The 17,227-nt window shown below is 33.5% G+C and overlaps 2 protein-coding genes across 2 annotated transcripts; one reads left to right on the top strand and one right to left on the bottom strand.

The window, feature by feature from the left end:
• The first annotated feature begins 2,112 nt into the window (after window positions 1-2,112).
• Or-60 (olfactory receptor 60) lies at window positions 2,113-6,716 on the top strand. The gene is made up of 5 exons (XM_073083588.1): window positions 2,113-3,032; window positions 4,713-4,809; window positions 5,236-5,349; window positions 5,903-6,058; window positions 6,601-6,716. The coding sequence occupies exons 1-5, from the start codon at window positions 2,113-2,115 to the stop codon at window positions 6,652-6,654; spliced, it is 1,341 nt and encodes a 446-aa protein (XP_072939689.1). The 3' UTR covers window positions 6,655-6,716.
• On the bottom strand, window positions 6,685-16,673 carry LOC140750193 (uncharacterized). The gene is made up of 5 exons (XM_073083589.1): window positions 15,875-16,673; window positions 14,057-14,117; window positions 12,485-12,693; window positions 8,818-8,980; window positions 6,685-7,061 (listed from the first exon to the last, which is right to left on the bottom strand). Exons 1-5 carry the CDS (start codon window positions 16,041-16,043, stop codon window positions 6,971-6,973), a joined length of 693 nt encoding a protein of 230 aa, XP_072939690.1. The 5' UTR covers window positions 16,044-16,673; the 3' UTR covers window positions 6,685-6,970.
• Between the last annotated feature and the right edge of the window lie 554 nt (window positions 16,674-17,227).

Genomic DNA, 17,227 nt, shown 5'->3' with positions numbered 1-17,227 from the left:
GGGTGGATAGAGATGGGTTGTACGTGCCTATTAAACACCAGCAATTCCCACGAGGGTTCGCCCGGGAATTTCTAAAGTCTAACTAATGCGCTTACTATCTATTTCTTTTCAGTTTAAAATATATTTTATAGCCAGTAAATCGGTGAAATTAAAATAAATTATATTTGACTGTAATACTAACCAATTACCTCCTTATAAACTTTAAAGAGATCGTCAATATTTGTATGTATTGTATATAATATTGTATTGTATATATATGTACCTACTTACATGTTTTTTCGATGTTCGTAGCGCTTAGAAACAAGCTCAGTACATATTAATCAATAGAGCCACTATAGATATTTGCAGTATCACTGTTTTTCTTATCTTAAAATTCGATCCTTAAAAGATATTAATAACGACAGAAATATGAATTTAGACGACATTTCTTATTCGAGAATATACTTGTTGTATAAACTCATGTCTATGTTTTATAGATGAACAGAAGCACTTTTTATTATTTTCCACAATTTCAAATCAATAAAAACTATAGTTAGTCGATTTATATATAAAAGCATGTACCTAGCCGCGCTAAAACCTATAAATTTAAGCTTAAAAGTTGCGCCATTTTGTTTTTAACTTTTTTTTTAATTAAGCAGAGTGCAAATGGGCGCCAAACTTTCAATTAATGAATCGTTTTCCGTTTTTTGAGCGCAGCAGAAATTTTATTTTTATGCTTTCAAAATTAAGATTGATCACTCCTCGGAAACTTTTGTATGTTCTTATGTCTAATGTTAGTGTTACATTGAAGTAGCAAAATAGACTGCAGTTCACCCTTGTGTGCGTGGTTACTGCCTTTGGACATCTATGCCCGTACCACTGAATAATAGTAGGTACGCTTCGTGACTCTATTATTACACCCTTCAAACCAGACAGCAGCGCTTAACTCTACTAGTATGAGGCAGAAATATGCGTAGCGATGGTGCTTCCAACTTACATCTAAAATACGTTCTAACAAAAAAACATTTTTAGTACAATCTCTGCGCAATGTAATAATCAGCCGTAAACGTTTTAATAGCTACTCTATTTCGCAGCTAGTGGTAAAATAGGTCGTACCTGGTGGTAGATAACGAAACGAACAAATTTCTATAATGTTATAAAAATAGTTTAACAAATAAATACAGTATTTAGTATGAAAATAAAATGGAATGTTTAATATTAATTTACCATATATGTTTAACTCTACTATTAAACCATAAATTATGAACGATCAAGGAAATTAAGTATTCGTCCCAAATTAACACCTTTCAGAAGCTTCACGCCTTGATCGCGAGAACTATTAATTTAATATTGGTCTTAGATTACAATCGAATACGTAACCTATAATCATAACGTCTCCTTATCAATATTTAAGAATCTACAATTAACATTCGGGTGCAAAACAAAGGAAGAGGCAAGTTTAAGGAGGTAATCATTGTTTTTACATAGAATTTCAATGCGGAGACAGCACCACGCCACACATTTTTATCTTATAACAGCAATGTGTGACGTTATGTGGCTACTATTTTGAATGGATAGCCATTTTTACTAAAGCGTAAATTTATGGCATGTGTATATCTATCATTTTAAATTCACTCTCCACAAAATTCTAAAGATGGTAGAATCCACTCCATTTTGCGGATATAAATTTAGTTTAGTAATACGTCGTAGAATGATTGTACAGTTTAATTGAATATCTTCCATACATAGTTTTTACCCTAGCTTTTCTTTACAAAAAAATGTTATGTGCACAACATAGACATGACGCAGCATTGTACAGAGTTTGCTTAATCGACTATTTTATTTACTGACTACACATTAGATAGTCCCATACATGACATCAATTGAAATGGTCACTTGAATTCTAAAAATTGTTACGTTTACAATTTCACCGGAATTACTTACAATATTTTTGTTTATACCTAAGCAAAACTCTTCCGCGTACGCTTGTGTATTACGTACATTTAAATGGTTATGTGTGTAGTAATAGGTGATAAAGATTAAAATAAATGTTTCAATCAGACGCTTGACTACCATCCGAAAGGTAGAGTGGATTATATCAAAATCATAGGTGATGTTTGTGAGTTTACCATGATGTCACCTTTTGTTTCGGATGCACCTAAACGCTATTTTGGGATCCATTATGTTCTTCTAAGGTTCTTGGGTCTAGGGTGGTGGCATCATCCAGATGAGGGAAACACTGACAACTTTCCCGGTCTATATTTATATTATTCCATAATTACAGAAATAGTAGTTTTCGGTTTCGTCAGCCTCGAATCAATCGATCCGTTCATTGGCGAGAAAGACTTGGACAGATTCATGTTTAGCATCGCTTTCGTCGTTACTCATGATCTGACTCTTATAAAGATGTACCTTTTCTTTTTCAAAAACCGTGATATTCAAGATATTGTGCACACCTTAGAAATAGATATGCATAATTACTATCAAAATAACTTAAGAAATAGACAAACGGTCAGGTTTACTCGCATAATGACTGCTGCGTTCGTTTTTTTTGGATGGATGACAATCGCCAACGTAAATGTGTACGGGATTATTCAAGATATTCACTGGAAATCTGAAGTATCTGCAGTAAATAATTCAGCAATAAAACCCTTCAGAACACTTCCACAGCCAATTTATATTCCTTGGAACTACCAGACAGATACATCCTTCATACTTACATTTTTGTTGGAAACCGTCGGCTTGCTTTGGACCGGGCACATAGTTTTGACGATAGACACTTTTATTGGATCGCTTATCCTCCACATGAGTTCCCAGTTTGAAATATTACAGGAAGCGCTAGTAAAAGCATACGATCGAACTATGTCACAATTATTAGAAGGTGTACCCGATAATGATGAAACCATGCTATTTCTATCTGAAGATTTACAGGACAGGAACATTGACGATTATAATGAAATTATCGTAAGAAGATATTTCACGGACGAAGAAATTGAGCGCGCTTTGGAAAAAACGTTAAAGAACTGTTTAGAACAACATCAATTATTAATTAGGTATGTACGACTGTCATATAGTTGTTTATATCGTTTCAAATTCCGTTATTTATATTTCAAGCTCAATATACAGGTATCATTGAATTTTGATCAACCTTCACTCAATTCGCTGTAGCCCAACGCCGGCGGTAAGCCCAAGGGGCGTAATAAAGGGAAGCAAATAGACAGACGGAACATAAGTCATCCTGTCTTGCAGCTAAATGAGTTTCTTGAGCATTAAATTTTAATTTAATCAACAACAACGGGACCTCGAATACTGGGGGCTCCTAGATAAACGGTTCCAAATGGTTGAATAGTTAATGAAATGTTCTCCTTGTTTCTACAGTAGTCGACCACAGATTGCTCTAAACATAATTTCAACTATATTATGTGGACTAATGTAAATATTACTACAATTAAAAGGGATTAGATACTATTGTGTTAGAAAATTATCATTTAGAATTAATCAGAAACATCTATCGAATATAAATATTTCGAATATTTTTACCTCGTGCACTTTGAAAGTTTGTAATATTTTTAAAGATAATAAAATATGTTTACAGTATTTTTAGCAATAGCAGTTTTAGATTCTGGCTGAACTTCTTGGCAAGCAAATTGTAAGTGAGTATCCCGAGCAAGCTAAATTGCCATAAAGCGTAATGTAAATTAACTGGAAACACAAACGCTGCCAGACCGAGAGCCAAACTTTGCAATCCCCTATTAAGTAGGCTGGCACTGCCCTGACATTGTTACGACGATGGTTCCCCAATAAGCTAAAGCTGGATATGAGATAACTCCCGAATATCCTACTTTATATGAAAAGTGGGTACGGAGCTTTACAAGTAGAATAATCAATCGAGAGGAAAAGGTCCCGCAAATTACGGATCCCGAAATACAAAAAATATCAATCTCAGAATACTACCAATAAAAGGAACTGAATTTGTTCAGATCTGACAAGTTGTAATATCTCAGGATTACCGCCCCAATATTGTCACTCTCGTGCTTTTTTCTCACGCCTAAATCAACATAATCTGCGTTTCATATTCACCTTCCGTACACAAGAGTGAAAGACTGCGCATATTTTTCAAAGTACCTCTAGTTCTAATCTTTTCCCCTGCATTCTCAATAATAATAAATTTAAAAATAGTAAAGTAAAAAGCAGATCAATACCTCACCATAATTAAATAATAACAAGTTTTCTACCCCTTAAAATTAATAAATCTATAACTATGTTACATAAATAAAAAGCTTGTATAAAGCTATCATTTCCACAAATCTGTATTATTAGATCCACTTATCTAGCTAGTATTTTTAGTATACATGTACCAAATGACCGTCTAGTTCCAATAATAGTAAATGGTCACTTTAACAGATACGATTAGCATTGTGCCGTATAGGGGTTCTCCTTAACCACACCCTTTAAACCAAAAAACAATGGCGCTTAACACTTCTGTAGAGTCAGGTGTTAGAATCTTTCACTACCTGACTGCGGAGTGTAATGTTTTAAGCGTATGGACCTATGTATGTATGTTTTTATACCTTGACATGCTCTCCAGCCCAAACAACTTGACGGATTTAAAATAATATGAGGTGTAGTTGGATTCTTCTAAATTCTTCTTGCAGAAGTAACACGGGCTATAATTTGAAGCAGTAAAGTTTTTGTTTTTCTAATAATTATAAGTTCAAACTTTTTTCTTTCAGTTGTGTCGAGAAATTCGCTAAGACTTATTCCTATGGCTTCATGATTCAACTCATCTCGAGCACGACGGCAATTTGCGTGGTAATGGTGCAAATTTCGGTGAGCTCGTTAAGATATCGTGGAATTTTGATTAACTTAATGCTGACTTAATGCCAGTATAATTATTACAGATATCTCGCCTGACTCCAACAACTTCAGTGTTTATGATCGCTGGCGCTTGTAAATCTTAAAATTATTAGAAATTGTAACCATCTATCTATTCATTGGAGATAAAAGGCGTGAATCTGAGTATGAAATAGAAGAAAATTAAATTGTTTGATATTCCAATAATTAACGAAAATGTTTAATTATGTAAAATGAGCGCCATAGATATTATTGATAATACGAGGAGAACGTAATTGATTATTTTAAAACTATTGAAACTATATTTTATAACAGTTATGTACCTACATAATAATGTAAATTAAGGTAACAGACATCTGATGATATATTTAGTACACTGTAGAGCGTTTTTTTTGTTTTCAGCAAGATGCATCCAGCTTCAAGTCGATACGTATCGTCACATCTTTAGCCTTCTTTGGCGCTATGGTCATACAGTTAGCTATACAATGTTTTTCTGGCAACGAACTTACTTATCAAGTAAGTTATTGCCTTTTACGGTCCCAACTGTAACCAGCTTGAAAAATAGGTACATCTTAATTTTTAAATTTCTATTGAGCGACAAAATACTTCTTTTATAGTGATAAAAGTGAATTTTAAGCATCAGATAAGGTTTGAAGGGGTGAGAAGGGAGACATACCTTCAAACCAGGGCGCAGCAGCGCTTGATAATTAAAATATTAAGTAGAAGTGGATAGGGTGGTGGTGCCTCCAGAGTGGGACCACCAATGGTTCATCATCATAAAATAAAACAAGAACTATTACAACACCTAGAATGAATCGATGAATTTTGAGACTCGTGGAGTCAAATAGAGGTTACTTGGATTAGAAATGAACATACTTTAACGATGAAAAAGGCGTCGTGGAAAAACCTGCATGCCAGTTCATGAAAAAGAATATTTGAGAAGTCTCTCGTTACGCCAACCCAGACCTCGTTACGTAGACCCAAGCAGGGAGACACTAAAGGATAAACGTCGATACTTTCACATTTTTCTATCACCCAGTTGAAAAAATCAATCGGTATAAAATGTTAGGCAGGTAAAGTAGCAGACGCAGTGATGCAGTGCAAGTGGGAACGTATGTCGCCGCGTCTCCGGAAACTGTTGGTGATGCCGATGATGCGCGCCCAGCGCCCTCTGCACCTGTCTGCCGCGAGTTTCGCTAATATGGACAACAACTGCTTTTTAGCGGTAAATTGGTTCAATATAGTTTTACTTTATGTCTGGGGTGGTTAACTCGTCGATCAAGTCAAGGCAATGGAAATTTAGGCGACCTAATTTATTTGTCGACAATTATCAGAGAAACGAATTTTATTATATAATTTTCTAGATTTTTTTTGCTGGCTGAAGGAATTTCATTCCTCGTGGGGCAGAGATATGTTTTAAAGTATATATGGTACAGAGTATATCTATAATCAGTAAATAGTAGATGTTGTGTACTTTTTTACTTACATTTTTTTAATATTTTACATATTATTTCCCCAATCCATCCAACTCACGGACTCATCATATTTAAATAGTGCGCCAATATCACATTGCTGAACGTTTACTTAACAAAACTATAGAGTACCAATATTAAATATTGTTATGCCTTACACATAACAAGCATGTAATGTGCGCTCTAAAGTAACGCAGTTCCATACAAAAGTTTTTTGGCAACACCACCGTACTTAGTTCGATTGCAATAATATATTAAAACTTTTAACTAACCACAAACCTTTTGAATGTTTCAGATAATGAAGGCCGCCTACTCATACTACGCTGTTCTCAGCCAAAAACAAGTTTGAGGATTTCTTTGCAATTTTAATAAACAAAAACATGTTTTAATTCATTTAATGTAGAAATCGAATGGCATCGCGCCACACAATACAATATTGATGCACTTGTAGTTATTCTAAGCTATCACAGATACTTGTAGTTTTACAAAATTAAAATTAAACATTACAAGTAGACAATAAATAGTACAAACTACAAAGAGCGTAAATAAATACATTATAACCTCATTCCTCCATTTTACCTGTAAAACGGGTTGTTACATGGCATTGAGTTTATTTAAAAAATGATATTTTTGTGTGAAAGGTATACAAAGGTTATAATATAAAGTCATAGCTCTAGCAGAGGTGGTTTTGGTGTTGCGGAACGAGATCTATTGTGTTCCCTGGACTTCACGTCGAGGACCGCCATCTCTTCACATCTGCAAACAATGACATAAAATTTAATTCACTATTTCTGTCTTTCCAAAAACATGTGCATTCAACATCTAGAAAGGAAGGAATGAATATTTTTTTTTATCTTTATGCTACTAATTAAGCAACCAAATTCTTAACATGGCAGAACTCTTCATATTTCAACTGCAGCGTAATAACCCTCATCCTAAATCCTGACACATGTAGTCTAAACGGCTTGACAGTTTTTAACATGAGGTGTCGGAGGATCGGCATTTTGGAAAATTTTGGAAGGCTATATTTTTAAGCAGCCGGGTTTTTGGTTGTTATAATTACTGGTTATTATACTTTTTTTTACAAAATTGAAATAGCATACGAGCATCTGATAGTAAGAGAGCACTACCGCACCTGGACATCTGTAAACAACTTCACATAGCTACCAGAAGCCGATCACAGATGCGGTACCACTCCAGAGAACTAAGACAATCCTTAGACAATAACACACTGAGATTGATAGCATATATATACATTATGTGCGAAACATATGCATAGGATCGATCCCAGCATCGACCTCAATTAAGACTCCTCTATTTCGCATCGATTACAGATATCCATGGCATCAGTGATTACGTAACATTAAGTGAACTGAAACCCCGCTTGACATTCTATTAAATAAAAAAATGCAACTGGTGTACATTGTACTCTGCCTGGAGTACAGATACTTTTTACATCTAAACTCGTGCAAGATGGAAAACTAAAAATACTATAATTTTGTACGTTTCTCTGCAAAGTACCTTATCTTTACTTAAAAATTCCATCAAATCTGTTCAACTTGGAACGCCAGGATGAGCTCAGACTGACATCAATTAAAAAAACAACATAAATCTTTACTTATTTGCATAACATAAACTGTTCCCTGTATAGGCTCTTCTCGGAAATTAAGCTTGAATGCAATAAGATGATTTAGTACCAAAGGGTCAGAAAGCTAAGAAGATATATTTTATTAATGAACGGCTCTTTTATAACATTCACAAGATAACACTAAACATTTTGTACGAGTATAATGTACCTTCATACGTACAATTTAGATGATGGACTACATGCCCATTAGCTAGTTCCATTACATATTTATACCTACTTCATATACTGACAGACAAACCTTATACCAGTGAGTCTAGAAGTCTTTGCATAGAAATCATTTTAAAACGTTCATTTACGTTTTAAAATGATTGATGATGTACTGAAATAGTTTAAAGTACAGAGTAGGTAAAGATTAACTTGACATTTTTATACAACGTTGCAGTTCTATTTAAGAGTGCTTTTATATAAGTACTATTCATCCCGAAGTTCCCTCGGGAACAGAAAAATCCAACCGTTTCGAGATATTTAAAGCTGAACAACCTGTTTTAACTAGTTATTCTAAAAAAAACTGGCTATTTACAAATGTAGGTTGAGTAAAGTGGGAAGATCTTTCATGAGAAACTAACTATTACGAGTAAATATAACTTCGCTATTACTATAAAATGTCTGATTCTGATCTAAAAAATCATCCGGAAAGGCAGTTTAAATAGATCATTAAAGTAACGTAGTGTAAAAGTACAGTAAAACCAACGAATACTTAAATGATAAAAAATTGAGGTCAACTTCTCCATAACGAAAAATATTATGAAGCGATGGTAATGTTCAAAAACAGTACTGCAAAGAATCTACTTTGTATACTTGTTGTATAATTGTTGAATACATACTTTGATTTTGATTTTCTGAGTATTTTTTTTTTAATCTTACCTATCATCGCCGGAGTGTGCTGCATTGTAGAACACATCTGGCAGTGGAGAATCATGCTGGCTGAGTAGCGAGCTCCCCGCCCTGGGGGAGTGAGGCCCATGGCTCGCGTATGGAGAGAATGGTACGGCTGCTCGAAGCGCCGCCAGTACTAATAGAAAACCTCCTGCAAGTACATTGAATGATAACATACACTATATAAGCGCCACTTCCACAATTATACGTATCTGTTGTATTAAGTTTAAGTAACAAATGAGGATGCAGTCCACCCATGGATACCTCTAATTAATCCTAAATAGGATTGTAGCCTACCGCAGATGTATAGTTATTTTATAGAAGTAAGTAGGGACACCTCATGAATGGCATTTGGCTTACCACGCCTTTCAAACCAGAAGAAAGAACTTGCACTGCTGTTATAAGGCAAAAATCGGAATGGTGTTGGTACCGCATCAATGAAATCCGGAAGGGCTATTTCCCTTCTTTATTTATTATCGTCCTCTCAAAATAATAAATTTTCGGACTCTTAATTGTATGTAGTTTGTCATTCAGATTTGTTTGAACTTCCCAAGTGTTAAATTTACCAAGAAAATAATCTATACCAACCCGCACTGGATCAACGTGATCTATAATCAAATCCTTACTTAGATTAAGGAGAGACCTTTGTGAAGTAATAGGTACCAATGCTGTTATGGTACAGCATAGTGCTTCCATTACGGACAGTGTATGCTATTGCTGGTTCCCATCATGACTTGAATGGCTCTATATTTGTTCTAGGTTTGTAACGTGGAACAGGACACATCATTATTATTTTAAGATTACATCATACACGCCTTCTCCCACAGATCTAGGTACAATACAGGTCTGAGCCTTCTCCAAAAGAATAAAGTTTACTTATTTTAACAAAAACATAAATGACGTAAAGTATTTTAAAGTTGTATAATAATTATATTTTATAATAAGTACGTATTATTTTCTTTGTGTAGTGTAAGAGATTTGGTGTGGTATAAATATATTACACATCATACGATATACCAGAAATTGGCACTTCATTAAGCGCAATAATAGTAATTGAACTCTGATCTAATTGAGCGAAGTGCGTGGCTTGCATATAAAGCAACAATATGTTACTACAGCGTGCCTATCTACGTTATAAATGCATGAATGATAAATTATTGTTATCAATAGGGTGAAAAACAAATCAAAGTAAAAATCAAATTAAAATTTATATTTTAATTGAATAAATAAAAATAAGAATTTCTCTTAGACATTTTTCTTTTAGACATTGTTTTGATTTTACAATTAATTATTTATGCTATTATTATTATTTTATAAGATTAACGAAGCAAGCCAACATGCAGCCTAATTGTTAGCCACTGGAGACTGCCGCCCATGGAACAATGCAACCGTGCCGCCCATCTAATGCTCCATTTAGGACAGGGGTTCTTCCTGAAGTCGATCAGAAATGCGTTCTGAGGACTAAGACGATCACCTCAGTATGTAAACCGTATTTATAACTTTTTAACCAATAACAGGGTTCTCTTTAAATTAATAACAAGTTACAATAAAATAATAGTATACAATAAATAATACATATGTGCTTCACTGCAAAATATTTTGTCGAACAGTAATAACTTATCCCGACTGTTTTATAATTCTCCATATAAATGTAAATCCTCTGCTCAGGATCACTTAAAATCAGAATGCAATCTCTGCGCTTACAGTGTGCGCAGTCAATACTAAAACCTTTGTGTAATTAAAGTGAGATTATACTAACATATAGATTTACCTATATTTTATTTATTGTATCACACAAGCGCAAAGTTATGGTACAGTAGGGTAAACTTTATTCCCAATGGCATTTTCTACCAGTCCTGGGTGATGGTGGAAAATTTGCGGCAGGTGTTAAATACATAAACATTACTTATACATTTTAAGTAATGTATATTATAAGTTATAATACTTAAACTATTTGTAAATTTATATACATATAAATATACACATATCTTAAACATAATAAATATATAGATATCTACATTTAATGTTAAGGCACGAATTGATGAGATGATTGAGATAAAATTAAAAATATTATGCTCTAATATCTCAGCAAATATGACTTAGGTAAATAAAGATTTTGAAGACAATCAAAAGAATAAGCATAGAATAAACCACATACCTGTATTTGATATAAACAGTCAAAAACTCTTAATGCGTTAATAGATTAGGTAATTGTATGTACTCAACAGTACAAAACATGTAAAGTATTCTCTTACAAATATCATTGACTGAGTTATGCTAACACTATGCGTAAACAACCGTAGACTACATGTGTATGTAGACTGCTCATGCAACGTAAAATACGAACAAATACGTTTATTCTGAAGGTGGTGTTATGAAGGCGACTTCAATTGGTTCAAAGACCTAACTTACAAAAACAAACGCATTTGGCAACTATTCCAGTACAAACGGTCCAAGTTTTAAAGATGCTACAGTTTCTAAGTGAAAGATTCTGTTGTGGGGTCGAACGCCGGATGACATTTATACGATACCGCCTTCGAGTTAGAGCCTATTGCCGGAAAAGTTACTGTTATAGATGAAAATTGTTTTCTTAATAGGATTGGTTAGGGATTTATTTTATCAGTCGTCTTTAAGTAGAAAATTAATTAAATAAAGATTTAAATGTACAACAGCAACTTTCAATTAAGTATATTACGTGCACTTAACTGATTTTGTAAAGGATTTCACATAATGATAACAATGCATCTATGTATAAAAATATTTAAAAAAGAAAGATTAAAAACACTGCAAATCATTACAAGAGAAATAGGGACACCAAAATAAAATTGAATTTGTAAATAACTTCTAAACATTTGTTTTTGTTCGAAAATAAATACACCAGCGACTTGTTTCATCCATGCATATTATCGGAACTATACTAAAATTAACATACGAATAGTACACAAAAACATTATTTTGGCAATCTACAACTCAGTGAACATCTCTCCTCGTAGAATTATTTTTCCTGTGTTTTAAAAATAGAACATTCGTTCCAGAAGAAAATCAAAAATTCTTACTTAAAACAAATATTAAATGAAACATCCGGTGCATTTTTATGAGAGGAACTAGAAAAGTGGGCATTAATGGGATATGGTGTAAACAGATTAAGTACCTGTATTGTTATAGGTATCACTAAACTTGTTAAAATGTTGTGCGTAACATCAATAGGACAGTAATCGATCCTCAGAAATGTATTAATAACCAAATTTAATAGATTCAAGTCAGATGCAACGTTAATGTCAACACCTGTATTATTATTGTAAGACCTATATGCTATTTTGTAAAAGTGGTAGATACTTTTGTATCCGGAGGCACCACTGCAACATCCTAATAAAAACGATGTAAAGTGGTACTGTGTTCTGTTCTGAAGCGTGTAGGAAGAAAGTACTTATCCGCAGCGTACCACCATAGTGCGCAGGAGTAACAACACATCTGCCGACCTTAGATAGGACTCTATCAGTCTTATCTTATATTTTAATAAACATTAGATAAGAATGATAGATAAAAATAATGATTGATTAAAACAAAGATAAGAATAATATAGTCCGATGTCCTTTTGCCACTTACCATCAGGTGGACTACATGGTTATAAAGTATAAAAACATGCTTCTCTTACCAGCAACTGTTGCAAGGAGCGTCAGGTTCGCAAACAACAATGCGGTAGCAACACACGCGTAGAACGGAGCCCGCGCTCTGCCGCACGACCACCGCATGAAGTCCCAGCATCTTAGAGACAATGTGTATTCCCCTCGTCGACATAACAGGTCAACGAATAAAGCCACTACCCACATCGTCTCCAACAGGAAAACGAAGGCTGCTCCCACACTGTGAACAAAAGGGAGCTTGTAAGAGGGTCTGGAGAGCTGATCTGTTACAAACAGAAAAAATAAATGATTGGTACGCATAGATTAGTAAAGATTACTCACTCCTAACAAGAAAATGTACCCAGTTTTGAGAATTGAGATAGTTGCTTAAAAAAGTTTTGCCACGTCTCCGTGCTAAAATGTTCCTAAAATATTTGAAATAATTATTTATTTATTATGTAAATTACGCAGTGTTAGTTATTTATTCGTAAATTTTCTCTAAAAAATGTTTTTATTTGTCAAGAATTCAAAAAAAGAACTTACTAATAAGCCATTTGTGGCTTTCAAGGCATTCAATTTCAAGGCGGCAAAGTATATTTACTAATCTATGTTGCTACGTATCAAATTAAGTATGTAAATTGATAAATAATTAAATACTACAATTGTAACGTAACGCCCCAGCGTAACCGTTTCCGTAACAAACAAAAATATTTTGCTCTCATGGCTCTTTTAAAGTTTGACGTCAAAAATTATAGAGTAGCGTAATATTGTATTTTCTTTTCTAAACCGGTTGCATACCAAAAACTAAGATATACTAAAGCTAAGTCAAAACTAATCTAAACCAGCTATGTAAAGTGAGAAATATGTTGTATATGCACACCAACAACTAAGCGAAAGTCAACAGTGTGGTAGTGGTGATAGGGATCGCGGGAGGGACTTAGCGCATAGCTGCGGATCGGCATACACAACTAACTTAGCTTTACATATTTGAGTTAGTTTATACAGTTAAAGATGGTAGAACTCCCAGTGGTTCGACTCCGGCGGCATCACTGCCAAATCTATTTCTGCTTAAAAACAGTAGTGTTAAATGCTGCTATGCTGTGGTTTGAAGGGTGTGGTAAGGAAGACATACTAATCGGAGGCTTATTTATAACTAAAATTTATTCTAGACGCGTTGCTACCATTGCAGACTAATTAGAATGTATGTGTTATACCTTCTGTCTACAGTTATGGTTCGAGTACAGATTTTTCTGCCTTATATAGGTACTAAGCTGTGTGTAATGCGGACTGCACACCAAGAGCTAAATGAAGTTAGTTTAGATTAGATCTCATAGCTAAGCTCATCATAGCTCATCATATATAGCTCTCATGCTACCACAAACAGAACGTTTATTCACGTTCCATAATTATTTTTCAATAATAAGTAATTAGTATTTTACTATTTCACATTATTTACAATTTCATGTTATTCGATTCTCTGCTCATGTGCCAAGTACATGCAAGTTTTGATACGTTTCATTCAATTAGTAAACAAATTAACAAAAGTGCAAACGATATTTATTGTTACACTGTTAACGTAATTGAAAATAAAATGACGTACTCACAGCAAGGCTGGCGCCACTTCATACCCCAGGACTGCCAACTCGGCCCCAGCGCCGCTCATTACTGGGGACAATAAAATGCAACCAACTGATTGTCCAAGTACAAGCCTCCATTTTTAAATCCTGTAGGGAATGTAGTGTTCGCCTTTTACTTTAAATTTTATTTTGTTGCAGAAAATAAAGGTTGACTCTCTGGACGACGGATTGATGTTACAGTATAATTGTGTAAGTGTAAATTTTTATCATTCATTTTTTATTATTTTTTATTGTATTCATTTACCAGAACTGGATAAAGCCCTTATTTTATGCTCAACCAAAAATTGATATTTTTTTATTTTATTATTTTTATATTATGTATTTGATAGGTATAAAGATTTTTTCAATATATTTTACTACACAAATGTATTAATTTACTATGTAGTATATAGTATTCATTTACAAGCAAGTTTCGAGATTTGTAAAGCATAATGAGTTTTCATGAAAAGTCCATGGTAGAGTATTCTTTATTGAAGTAGAAAAATTCTCATTTCGTAAATTTAGGTGTTTTCATTGAAAAATGCTACACAAGCAGTTGTTATTTTAAGATTCATCTATATAAGATATATACAAACTTGCGATAAATTATCGGAAAACATGTCACATTATTTATAATTTCAAACAGAAAATTTCTCATTGAAGTGCTCCTGTTACAGTTTAATTTATTTAAAAGGGTACTTTGTGAGGAGGGAGAGTAAACAAATGGTCAGTGTACGATGCACGCTAATTATGCGAAAACACGTCTCAATTTAATTTTATTTGTCTCTAGCTCTACTTTACGTGATAACATACGACCCATAGTCCCTTTAACACGGTCTCTTGATAAAGAGGTTTCTTTGTTTTGAAAGCAGCAAACGAGGACCTATATAGTTTATACTTATGAGTATATTATATGGTCTTTGTAGCCTATGCTATAACAGAATGCAAACAGAACATGCGTCCTAACTAACTCAAGCCTAATACAATGACACGATGTTCGGTTCTAGTCGTAAAATGGTCGTTAGTAATAAAGCGTGTTATTAACAATAATAATCAACCCTAACCAATTTTTGTCCACCATGAATCGAAATTTTACAATTTTAACTGACTTAAATTACCGAATTTGAAAATAATTTGAGGCAAAAATTGGTTAAAATTGATTAATCCTTAATTATGGATATTAATATTCTACTATACCTGACTAAGTTATTACGCCTTTTAAATCTGAGTAAATTAAGTTAAACCATGAGTAAGTACCTACACTTTTTATATTTCAATTAAAAATACATGAGACTTAAAATCTGAATGACTTGTAAAATAAAATATAATATAATGTAATAATTAATTAATGTCAAGGAATGTAATTAAGAAAAAGTTTGTAATAAAAATATTCCAACTGATTACACAATTTAAACGTAATTAAAACTATACATTGTAATTATTGTAACTGTATGAAAAGACATAAAATTAATACAGTATGTACCTTCCTACTCATTACATAATATTGTTGTAATATCGTAATAATATTTTAAATTTTATCATATTAATTTAATAACGTGACAGAAACTGCTGTTGTGTTAATAATTTTGGAAGTCACTGTAATTATAATTATAATATTAAAATTTTAATTGAAAAAATGCCAATAACGCTTATATTAGTAGTAGATTTTTACTTAGACACATATACCTAATATATATTACGTATCCTAAAAAGTATTAAAATACTACATATTAAAATATTTTTGACATATTTAAATGTTCACAGGAAGCTATTTATGTTTTTTCCACATTCAGAACATTTACGTACCAACAGAAGTGATGATACCCCAGAACCTAGCAAGGGGTTGTAGCAAATCCCATAGCCTTGATTCTAAAGACTTCTTGGGAACCGACACTCTTCTTAAAGTTCTTACAGGCTCCTGGATCGTCGGGATGGGTCCAATCTCACGGGTTGGCTTTTCCGATTCCACACTCATTTTTAATAATTAACAATTAATTATACACTTAATCGTCTAATCGAATTAGCAACTCTAAAGAAAAACAAATCTCACAATTGAAAGACAAGCACGGAAGTTTTCTCAAGGTTTTTGTAAAGAACGTGAACAAACAACACTATTTTTCCGAGCATAATATTAAATATTATATAACTCACATTTCCACTTATATTTATTTAAATTACAATTAATAAATGATTTACGCACTACTGATAAATGCACGTGATTACGCATAAAATATTTTTTGTAATGCATAACACATTGTTGTTTACAGTTTTATCTATAAGTTTGTCACAAGAGTGAAACCAATGTTTATCAAAACAATCTGGCGTTGTGCCCGTGGACCAAAATACACACCACCTTGGATCACCTATTTTGTATAAAATTAGAATAATTTAATTATTTCCAGAGCGCAAAATGTAAAACTTCACTTCGTATTTTATTGTATTTATTCGCATCGTCCGTAAGTTTCAAAGTTAGATCTTAAACTTTTCCTTTTCACTCGTCGTAGCATGTGAAATCGCGAAGTAGGTATGATTTCTCCCACACGAGTATTCTCAACTGAGAGCTACGGGACACTGACTCTGCCGAGACAGACACGCACTCCACTGCCATGATCTCACGAGCACACGCGGAAAGCAATCCCACTGTATTCTGAAATACCGTATGCAAGAATTTTCAGATCTCACCACGAATTTGGGCGCTCTATATTTTTGTTTCAGTTACAAATTGAGTTTGTTGAAATCTCTGTATTAATCTGGTACTCGTAGTTCTGTTGTTACACTTACATTGTTAGCCTTATATCAACAGAATCGGCATTACTAAGTCTCAACAACTAAACATAAATCTCAAGGTAAGATTCTTCGTTGGTCTTATAATGTCACAGAGATTGTGTGAATGAAATCGTGAAAAGTTAAAGTCGGAGCTCTAACTTTACCGAAAGTCTCCAGCTTCAGTCTTTAAAATAAATAATTAACCAGCCTATGGAAGCGATAAATTACCACGTATAGCAAGATAAAGAGTTACGAGGTTATGAGTTCCTTTCAGTGATCATTTCAATTTGGTTTCCCGACTAAACGATTTGATTTTATGGTTTGTATCCAAAAGCAAAATTATAATTTTACAGCGACGGCGCTATTTTGAGTCTAGAGCGGAGTAAGCGATAG

Source organism: Epargyreus clarus, unplaced genomic scaffold, assembly GCF_041222505.1.
Source record: "Epargyreus clarus isolate Ecla_fem2 unplaced genomic scaffold, WU_Ecla_fem_2.2 ptg000019l, whole genome shotgun sequence".
Classification (NCBI taxonomy): Eukaryota; Metazoa; Arthropoda; class Insecta; order Lepidoptera; family Hesperiidae; genus Epargyreus; species Epargyreus clarus.
Note: the sequence above shows the minus strand (reverse complement) of the source record. Positions and strands in the feature narration are given on the sequence as shown.